General features: G+C 41.9%; 1 protein-coding gene and 1 long non-coding RNA gene across 4 annotated transcripts in view; one reads left to right on the top strand and one right to left on the bottom strand.

The window, feature by feature from the left end:
• Positions 1-4,439: 4,439 nt before the first annotated feature.
• RAB3GAP1 (RAB3 GTPase activating protein catalytic subunit 1) overlaps positions 4,440-10,768 on the bottom strand; it is a 98,886-nt gene continuing 92,557 nt past the window's right edge. For 2 of the 3 annotated variants that reach the window (XM_017536039.2, XM_017536041.2), the window contains exons 23-25: positions 9,473-9,575; positions 6,183-6,203; positions 4,440-5,353 (exon numbers count right to left, since the gene is read on the bottom strand). In XM_017536039.2, the coding sequence (XP_017391528.1) occupies positions 5,117-5,353; positions 6,183-6,203; positions 9,473-9,575 (361 nt within the window). In that variant the 3' untranslated portion in view covers positions 4,440-5,116. The remainder of the gene's footprint in view (positions 5,354-6,182; positions 6,204-9,472; positions 9,576-10,768) is intronic. The other variant, XM_017536040.2, reaches the window with a different exon arrangement.
• LOC108309627 lies at positions 5,271-9,949 on the top strand. The gene is made up of 2 exons (XR_001827429.2): positions 5,271-5,758; positions 9,016-9,949. It is a non-coding gene; the product is annotated as an uncharacterized LOC108309627 (long non-coding RNA).

The raw sequence follows: 10,768 nt of genomic DNA, 5'->3' as shown, positions 1-10,768 counted from the left end.
AGTGCAGTGGCGCAATCACATCTCACTGAGCCTCGACCTCCAGGGCTCAGCCTCCTGAGTAGCTGGGACTATAAAGATGCGTCACCACATTCAGCTAATTTTGTATTTTTTTGTAGAGACAGGGTTTTGCCATGTTGTCCAGGCTGGACTCACACTCCTGGTTTCAAGCAATTCATCTGCTTCAGCCTCCCAAAGTTCTAGGATTTCAGGCAGGAGCTATTTTTACTACTTCCTTTTTATGGACATGGGGCCTCACTATGTTGCTCAGGCTGGTCTTGAACTCCTGGGCTCAAGTGATTCTCCCACCTCAGCCTTCCAAAGTGCTGGGATTATAGCTGTGAGCCACCATGTGCAGCCTTAACTTTTGCTTTTAAATGACCATAATAATTGTACATATTTATGGGTAGATTGTAATGCTTTCATACAAGTATACATTGTGTAATAATCAAATTATTACACAATGTAATTAGTATATCCATCACTTCAAACACTTGTCATTTCTTTGTGGTAAGAACATTCAAAATCTTCTCTTCTAGCTATTTTGAAATGAACAATTCAGTATTATTAACTATAGTCGCCCTACTGTGCAATAAAACTTTATAACTTATTTCTCCTATTTAACTGTGACTTTTTACCCATTAACTAACTTCCTCCCATTTCCCCCTGACCCCCAGCACCTCCCCAGCATCTGGTGATCACTATTCTACTCTCTACTTCCATGATAGCAACTTCTTCAGACACCTCATGTGAGTGAGAACATGCGGTATTTGTTCTTCTGTGCCTGGCTTATTCATTTAACATTACCTCCTCTCTGCTCATCCATGTTGTCGCAAATCACAGAATTTCACTTTTTTTAATCACTGAATAGTATTCCATTGTGTATGTGCATCACATTTTTTGGTTTGTTTGTTTGAGACAGAATCTCGCTCTGTCACCCAGGCTGGAGTGCTGTGGTGCAATCTCAGCTCACTGCAACCTCTCCCAGGTTCAAGGGATTCTTATACCTAAGCCTCCCGAGTAGCTGGAATTACAAGCATGTGCCACCATGCTGAGCTAATTTTTATATTTTTAGTAGAGGTGAGGTTTCACTATCTTGGCCGAGATGGTCTCGAACTCCTGGCCTCAAGTAATCCACCCACCTTGCCCTCTGAAAGTGCTGTATAGGCATGAGCAACTGCGCTGGGCCATGGATCACATTTTTTTAATTCATCCATCTGCCAATGGACACTTTGGTTGATTCCACATCTTGGCTATTGTGAACAGTGCTGCAATAAACATAGGAGTGCAGGTATTTCTTTGATATGCTGATTTCCTTTCCTTTGGATAGACACCTGTAGTGGGATTGTGGATCATGGGGTAGTACCATAATCTTTTACCATAATTTATAGCATTACAGTAAGTCTTACTATCTTATAGAGCAATATCCATGACCTTATTATTCTTCAGGAATCACTTGGTTGTTCATGGCCTTTTACACTTCCATATACAATTCAGATTCAACTATTCTAATTCCACCAAAAAATGTATTTCAGGGATTTTGTTTGGAATTAAATGTCATTGTGGAAAGAATGGACATCTTCATGGTACCTTATCTTTCTGTACAAGAACAATGGTATGTTACCAAAATAATATAACAATAGCAATATTGACATTCTCACGTCTTCTAATTCTTTTTCAATAAAGTCTCATGATTTTGTCTCTGGGAACCTTGCATATCTTTTGCCAAATTTATCAGTAGCTCTCTACCACGTATGATAGAGTTCAAATGTGAAAACCTAGAATTCAAATTTGAGAACCTCTTAATTGAAAATGTATCCACTAAATCAGCTCTATGGCCATGTTGCCAAGTTCTGTCCTGAAAAGTGACCCCACACAGCTTTTGTCTTGCTTTTGTCTTCTCTCTCCATCAGAGCACACAAAAGAAAGGAAAAGTTAAGTGGGTAGCAGGGGGATGGGCCACTCATAATTTCCACTTAAGACAGATTTTATTTAACTGTGAGAAAATTATCTGCTCTAAGAGCATATACAATTTGGATTATTTGCAGGTCTCAGATGGAATCTTCAGTGATGAGGCCACGTCTGTCCTGGCTCGATCAAGGATTTTTGGTTGTATTGCTTCCATTATGACCCAGGTAGGTCCTTGCTGGGCTCCTGCCAGTAGCTTCCACACGCCTGGAGCGGGCTGGCTTTTCCTGCAGGTTTGTTTCTACACCAGCTCCTGGGAGCAGCTGTCTACCAGGACATACCTGGGGAGCTGATAAACACACTAAAGAAACATGTCTGGCTCCCCAGCCAGATGGCAAGGCCTGAAACCCCTGACCATTTTGGACAGGTTTGCTTTACTGATGGGACAGCATTAACCCTGCTAACATCTGTGTCAGGGAAGCCTTCCTACCATGTCCCTGGTGGCAGGGAGGGAGCCTGTGCGCTTATTCTAGGCAATTTGCTCCCCTGGACCCCCAATGGGGATTTCTACGTCCTACTTGAGTCCCTAAGAGGACAGGCCATTGCTGGCGTTTTTTTCACCAAAGTAACAACAGGAGTCAAGAAAATCAATGAAGAGTATTCCTAGGCTCTGGAATCCACTGCTGACAGTGGGAAGCCCTGTGCAAAGAGAGCCACCTGCCACAGGGACAGGGCAGGATAGGGCACGTTTCAACGCAGCCTCAGTGGCAACAGAAGCCCTCAGATGGGACTCAGCCACAGCCTCAGAGATGGCTGGGCCTCCCACTGTCGCACTCCCTTTATGACGTTGTAACTCCAATCCAAGAATAGTTGAGGACGTTTGGGAAATTCACACTCTAAAAATATTTCCTTTTTTCATATAGGCAAGGTAACATAGCAGAGTGACAGTGGGTTGCTAAGAATGCAGTTTCCTTTGTTATGTAACACAGGCAAAAATAGCGTTTTGGGCCACAATAGGGCTGAGAAAGAGGAATATGTACAAATAGCATGGACAAGTCATTACTTACTCAAATTGTCCTGTGGCTGGAGGGCTTTGGAAGAGTTTTGAGTGTGTCCCATCACTGATTACCCAGGTCAGACTGTCCAACCACAGCCGAGGCCACCTTTCCGAAGCAAAGTTTAACAGAAGCAAAGGTGTCTGTCTGTCTGTAGAGGAAGCGGTTTAAGGCAAGGAAGGCCCTGGCCCCACACACAGGCAGACCTGGTGACTCCTGGATGAGTGAGGGATGGGGACCGCCTCCTGGGACACCATCCCATTTTGGGGCACATGTTGAAGAGTAGGGGCCATTCCAGAGCACGGGTCACCAGCATTCCTGCCTTGGGGCTTGTGTGTGGGCTGGGCCACGTCCCCACCCTCTCCAGATGGAGTCCCAAGCCGCAGTCTTCTGGTTCAGCTGCTTCCTTGCTGCTAAGGCCAAGAACGTTCCCTGCAGGAGGGGCAACTGCTCACTTTGGAAGGATCTATCCATGACCACCTGTCAGATGCCACAAGCTACCAGGGGAAGAGCTAGCAGAGAAGTTTTGCTTAGATGAAGTAGCTTGAGCTTGTGTTTCAAGAACTAGCCAAATCCCACTTTTGAAAGCCAGAGAAATGCCAGCGGTAGAGTCCTTGGGCTTCCAGGAGCTAATATTCTCAAATGTAGTCTCATAACGCCCAATGGGTGAAAGTTACAGGCCAGGAGATTTAAACAAAAGAAAGAGTGGGGCCTCTTTTGCCATAGAGGTATAGAGGTATCAAGGCATCCATCTACCCACCCACCCCTATCTGTTACAGTGTGCTCAGAAGAAAGGAGTTGGGAGTAGGGGCCGGGACAGTGGACAGGGCCACCTGTTGGACCGAGGCAAACTGGAGGCTGCTTCATGGCCTGCCATCCCTCCACATCTTGTCCACCAATGCCTGGCAAGGGGCAGTGCAAGAAACCCAAACCCCACCTGGCTTGGGGCAACTTTTAAGCGCACCCACCCTGCTACCAAAGTACTATAAAGGGAACTGACCTTCCCAGACTTCCCTCGAGGCAGCCCTTTCTCTATGTTTACCCATCAGTATAACCAGTTTTACTTTGGATTGAAGTGGAAATTTTAGGCCTAAAAATAAGATTACCAAGCAGAAACCATCATCTAGCAACACAGACATAATACATGTTGATCTCCATGTAACTAGAAATGTGGTGATGTTACTCTCATACTGGGGGCTATACCTCCCCATAGATTATTTGAACTAAAATACAAAGCAAAATAGTGTATTAAAATAATCCTCTACTCACTGCATTAGTGCATAAACCAAATGATACTATCTGCATGAGAGTCTGTTAGGTTCCCAGACTGTATTTTTGCATGTGCTGTTCTCTACTTCATTAGATACAGTACGCAGCCAGCAACCACAGAAAAAGAATGCATGCTGTACAGCAAGAGAAGGGGAGGGAGATGATTTTCAGGGTGATGACTTACATGGCAACCAAACAAATCTCACAAAATAGATATAAAACTAATGTGCAGTGACATTTGATATCATAGTTTTATCAGAAGTAATACATTTAGGTTACAGTTACATGAAAAAGAGAAACTGTGAAATTATAGGCTTTCTCCTAGAATATCCAAAATGCTCATTAACAGTTAATTAGTACAAGAAAGATGACCACCAGGTGATTGAATAGACAGATGTCATGTAGTATTTTAAAAACACAGATTCTGGGACTAGAAGCTACCACCAAAATATCCAGAAATCTGAGTTAACAGATATTTTATTTTGAACACTTGATGCTGATATATAGAACCATGAAGTGTTTGCACAAACCATGAATGCAGCCGCTAGCCTAGAGGCCAGTCACAGAAGAGAATGTGATGAACACGGTCCCACCAGGGTGAGGACACAGAGTGTATGATGTGTTTGTGTTCCCCCCCGCCCATATACAAAGGCCATCTCTAGGGCAGAAATCTCTCAACAGCCCAAGCCCATTCTCTCTGCCCCCTCCATGAAACAACACAGCTCCAGCTTGGTGCTGGGAAGTCTTTCTGATGCTGGTTTGATTCCTGATCACCCAACTGGGCAAGGCCCTCTCCAAGACCTCTCGGGTTCTCCCTGGCTCACCTGCCCTCCCACAGGAGGAGGCAGCACTGTCTCAGAAGCCACCAACGAGTAATGCTAGAAGAATCAGAAGAAGGAGGTATCTGATGAAAAGGCACCTGCAAGTCTAAATTCCTCTTTGGTGAGAACACTGTACATCCGCTGAGGGAGCGCTTTGGAGTAGGGAGCAGGGCGCGGCACAGTGGTTCGCAAAATGAATTCCCGGCCAGCAGGGGGTGGGAAGTCTGACACGGAGTTCTGCCTTCTTTCCTCTGCAGAGCCCATTCTCTTGAATTCCTCCTCTGGTGGAGTCATGGCTGCAGCCTGGAAAAGAATCAAATGCTAAAGTCAAAAGCAGGTAAAATACTAAACTCAGATGCTTTTGAAGGACAGATGAATTAACATGATAAATAAATGAAAATGTCCTATGTTACTCAGTAATGCAGTCAGCTGTATGTAAGATTACTCAAAAACCACATTACACAGCAAATGCAAGAAGCTTGAAACACGGCATGAGCAGCCGGACTGGAGACGGAGACAGGAGGGATGATGACTGCCAGGCAATCTGCTCTGAAGAGAGAGGGCCATATTCAGACATCTGATGAAAAAGGCCCACGGAGCTGTGCTGCTTTCTGCGTTTCTTCCAGCAACGACTCAAGTCTATGTCTGGTAGCCCCAGCCCAGTAAGGAGCTGTTTTTCTCCAGAGATAATTTTTATCTTCACTCTGGGTAAGAATTTTTAATCAATTCTTTTTAAGGTTCACTTGCCAAATTAAAAGAGGGGGCATTAGTCTTGCTTTCTGGGCAGCTAATGTGATGCTGAAGTGACAGAGGCCCATACAGCAATGACCACAAAAGAGAAGTTCTCAGTATCAAAGGCATCTATTTTTTTCATTGAAATGACATAAAATGCATATTCACTTACAGCCTAAAATTTTAATTCTGATTACTATGCTTTTTTGATAATACCATCAATTTAGAAAAAAAAAAATTGTTTTGGAAATGGAAACATGAAATCATGTTGCACTAAACATCAGCAAGTGAGGTAAGCCAAATCCAGACTGTGAGGGAGGTGGTTAGTGTTCACGACCTTATGAAGTTAGAGGGATGGGAAGGAACAAGGAACTGGGAGGGGCAAAGGCTATTTTGTTACCTCATCAGAAGATTCAGTCAGCTTGAGAAAGGGTGAGAAAAGAAACAGTGATGAAAGGGAAACAAGCAAGATGGTTTAAACAGGGCTAGACAAGGGAGTTCAGGATTACTTCTGAGACAGCATGCACTACATTAAGGAACATGATCCTATCAAAATAATATTCAACACAAAGTCACACCACACACAGCACACATTGCTGTCAACTACAGCAGACATCTACTACTCATGCATCTACGGCTCAACAGGTGACATGGTGTTATTTAATGGAGAAATGACCAACAGAAACCTAGCTCTTCTACTGGGAATTATGATGCTTAAAAAAAATAGTGTTCATGGCTTGAGAAATAGATATTCCAGGGAATTTAGGAATAGGTGCCTAAGAGTTATTCAATCTAGCAAGCCTGAAGCAAAAATCCAGTCATTTATTTGCTGAATTCCATTTAAGTATGTATATACCAGAGATACTTATAATCATAAGGCTTATTACTATTTATAATTTTAAGGAAGAGTTATAAACATATAAAATTACTATAAGCTATAAAAACACCAAGTGAAATTGCATCACAGCTTTCAAAGAAAAAGTGTTAAAATCTTGACTTGTAAAATTGATACAAAGTATCAGCTAATGGAAAGGCATATGAATAAACCCTTAACAGTTTACTTCAGCCAGACAGTTAAGAACTAAGTTTAAAAATGTACCAACCGGACACTTGTTATATGGATTACATATAACAACATTCACTACAGACATTCACTACAAGGTCTGAAAACTTGAAATTTTTTCTTAAATGAAATAATATAGATGAATCCACGATTTCCATTCATTAAGGGGATTAGCTATACAATGAGGCCACTGAAAGATGATATACTATGCTCCTGTATTTAGTGATTTTGAAAGGTATCTTAAGTATATTAAGTAGAAAAGAATAACGAAGTAATTACATAATATAACCCTATTTTTAGAATTATATACACATGTATATACTAGATGTTAAATCATCAATGGGTAGTGAGATCATGTGATTAGTATTTTCTTATAATTTACTAGACCAGGTGCAGTGGCTCACACACACCTATAATCTCAGCATTTTGGGAGGCCGTAGAAGGAGGATTAATTGAAACCAGGAGTTCTAGATCAGCCTGGGAAACAAAGTGAGACCCCCATCTCTAGGAAAAATACAAAAATTAGCTGGGCGTGGTGTTGCATTCCTGTGGTTGAAGCTTCTTGGGATGTTGAAGCGAGAGGATTGCTTAAACCTAGGAGTTCAAGGCTGCAGTGAGCTACGATCGTGCCACTGCACTCCAGCCTGGACGACAGAATGAGACCCATTCTTTAGAAAATGAATAAATAAATATAAAATTTCCCATATTGTCAAAGTTTTACTTGCAGTCAGTAGAGGGGGTAAGGAGGTTATTTCTATTTTGGGGAAAATAATTTTGCTTAGTTATCAATAATCTCAGGACTTAAATACTTCAGATTTTAAATCCTCTTAACTTTTTTTTTTTTTTTTTTTTTTTGATGGAGATTTACTCTTGTCACCTAGGCTGGAGTGCAGTGGCATGATCTCGGCTTACCACAACCTCCACCTCCCAGGTTCAAGTCATTCTCCTGCCTCAGCCTCCCCAGTAGCTGGGATTGCAGGTGCTCACCACCATGCCTGGCTAAATTTTGTATTTTTAGTAGAGATGGGGTTTCACCATGTTAGCCAGGCTGGTCTTGAACTCCTGACCGCAGGGGATCCACCCACCTCGGCCTCTCAAAGTGCTGGGATTACAGGTGTGAGCAACCGCAACCAGCCAACATGTCACTTTTTAAAAACAATCAAAGAGGAAAGACTTTTTTGCAATATGAGGAACATTCATATTGGCGGCTAAGAAAAAGAATATGCTTGTAAGCTTCTGGGTAGTAAACTGGGTAGATATCATCAGATGTGGAACCAAACTCGGTTCTTGTTTTCATGCCAGAGACAAAAACAAATCAAAGCAAGCATCTATTGTTTGCTAGAAGACTAATTTATAAGGAAATAAATATTTGGTTATTAATTTGAAATTCTTAAGTTTAGGGAGCTGCCCCATAAACAAACTAAGATTTTAGCTCTTGCTAAGAACTCCTACCAGTATATTTGGCTATGAATTGGAATATATTAACTAGTTGTACGCCAGACTAACTCTACAGGGATTATCCAGTTGTTATTCCATGTGTAGACCCATAGAAATTATTTTTCTTATTTGATTCTGAAAATTACACTCTCAAAACGGGTTCATTCTAGTGTAATCACAGTGCCATATAAGGGGAAGCAGGTAATTTGTGCACATCATAATACCTTTATCAGAATCACTAATATTAATGAGCCCTGAATTGATCATTATCTGTGGGATGTCAGAGCCCTTAGCCAGTAACCAAGATACTACATAATTTCTTTTTTTTTTTTGAGACAGAATCTTACTCTGTCACCCAGGATGGAGTGCAGTGGTGCGATCTCCGCTCACTGCAACCTCCACCTCCTGGGTTCAAGTGATTCTGCTGCCTCAGCCTCCCATGTAGCTGGGATTATAGGTGCACACCACCACCCCTGGCTAATTTTTGGTATTTTTAGAAGACACAGGGTTTCACCATGTTTGCCAGGCTGGTCTTGAACTCCTGACCTTGTGATCCACCTGCCTTGGCCTCCCAAACTGCTAGGATTTCAGGCATAAGCCACCTCACCCAGCCGATAATATATAATTTTAAAACCTTTACTTTCACTACTAGAGGTAATGATTATAATTTTTCAGGCTGGGCTTTCTTTCTGTTTCCATAGCCCTAAAAATCTGAAATTTTCCTCTTTCCTAGGAAACCTCAAAGGTAGATATCTTCACCATTACAAGAACAGTTATATTTATAATTCAAGGAGAGTTGTGAATACACTTTGCACTACATAGGCTTTAGAGATGGTAAAACTGAACTCCATTCTAATTTGAAAGTACCTGTAAGTAAACATTTTTTTCTACAGCACAGCATTGGCCATTGCTAATCATGTCCCTGCCAGCTTCTATAACAATGGATTTTGGACTCTTCTAATTTTTAAAATGTCGGTCCTAGAACACACTTATCATTTTAATTCAACATGTAGGAAAACAAATGGATTTTGAGGCTCAGAAGTCATTGTTTCTTCATTGTTCAAACCCAATGCCCAGACTTACACTTGGGTGACATCACTGTGATCAGCCATGTGTGGGAACTAAAACAGCCTCTTCCAGAGCAGAGGTCTGGAGAGATCACGATAGAGTCAGCAATGGTTCTCACATACCCTCTGAGCACTCACAAACAGCTTGTGAATGATCCTGCCAGCATGTCCTCTTCCTGCACCGGTGACTAACACTTCAGGCTGCTCCAGCAGGCAACTCACAAACCTAGGACAGACAGACAGCCAATGAAAGGGTGGAAATGAGCTGTCCAGGCCACTTTGTGTCTATCCATCCTCCCACAGGAGTTTTGTGGACAAATCCTCCCCCTCATACTGGCTAGATGCACCAAGGTTGAAGTGAAATTTTATAGCAAGATAGACTGACATTTGGAATTAATATCCACTCAATTGAAAATCTTCCTGCTTTTTCACCTGTGTTCATAAAAATTTTTTCAGGCCTATCTCTGTCAAAGTGTAAGAAAAAATATTCAGTCTAATTTTTTTACACTAAAAGCTTAGAAAATGCTACAGTTAATAAAATATGAAAAGAAATTTAGATAACATAAAGTTATATTTATCCAATAAAAGCAATGATCCATATTTGTTTTTGTTTTTTTTAAGGGGTGTGTGTCTGTGTGTGCACGCGTGTGTGCATATATACTTAAAATACTTGCTGTTGGGCAAAGTCACAATTGTAAACTGTGCCATTAGATGCTGGAAACACTGAACTTCCAAGTATGTCACAGATAACACACAGTGGAACTAACAGAGTTGAAGGCACAAAGCCACCAAGCCGCACTTGCTCACTAATTCATACTGCTATTTTAGAAATGAGTCCCTTGATTAGAGCTTATTCTTCGCATTTAAAAGGAAAAATTTTTCAGGAGCCAAGCAGGGAGAAAATTTCACTCAACGAAAGACATAAAATGCAAACCTGAACTTGTTAAAAGATAGCAAATGCCTTGTCATATAGTATCAATTATTTAGCATCAGTAATGCCATTTCTTACGGAAAGGGCAATGAAAATGTTTAAATGATGACAAATTTAAGCCACTGAACAAGCTAATTTGGTAACACTTTATCACACATTAAAATAATACTGGGGCTAGGCGCGGTGGCTCACGCCTGTAATCCTAGCGGTGGCTCACGCCTGTAATCCTAGCACTTTGGAAGGCTGAGGCAGGCGGATCACAAGGTCAAGAGATCTAGACCATCCTGGCCAACATGGTGAAACCCCATCTCTACTAAAATACAAAAATTAGCTGTGCGTGGTGGTGCATGCCTGTAGTCCCAGATACTCTGGAGGCTGAGGCAGAAGAATTGCTTGAACCCAGGGGGCAGAGGTTGCAGTGAGCAAGATCACACCACTGCACTCCAGCCTGGTGCTTGGCAACAAAGGAAGACTCTGTCTCAAAAAAA

The sequence above is a fragment of the Cebus imitator genome, unplaced genomic scaffold, assembly GCF_001604975.1.
Source record: "Cebus imitator isolate Cc_AM_T3 unplaced genomic scaffold, Cebus_imitator-1.0 Scaffold95, whole genome shotgun sequence".
Classification (NCBI taxonomy): Eukaryota; Metazoa; Chordata; class Mammalia; order Primates; family Cebidae; genus Cebus; species Cebus imitator.
Note: the sequence above shows the minus strand (reverse complement) of the source record. Positions and strands in the feature narration are given on the sequence as shown.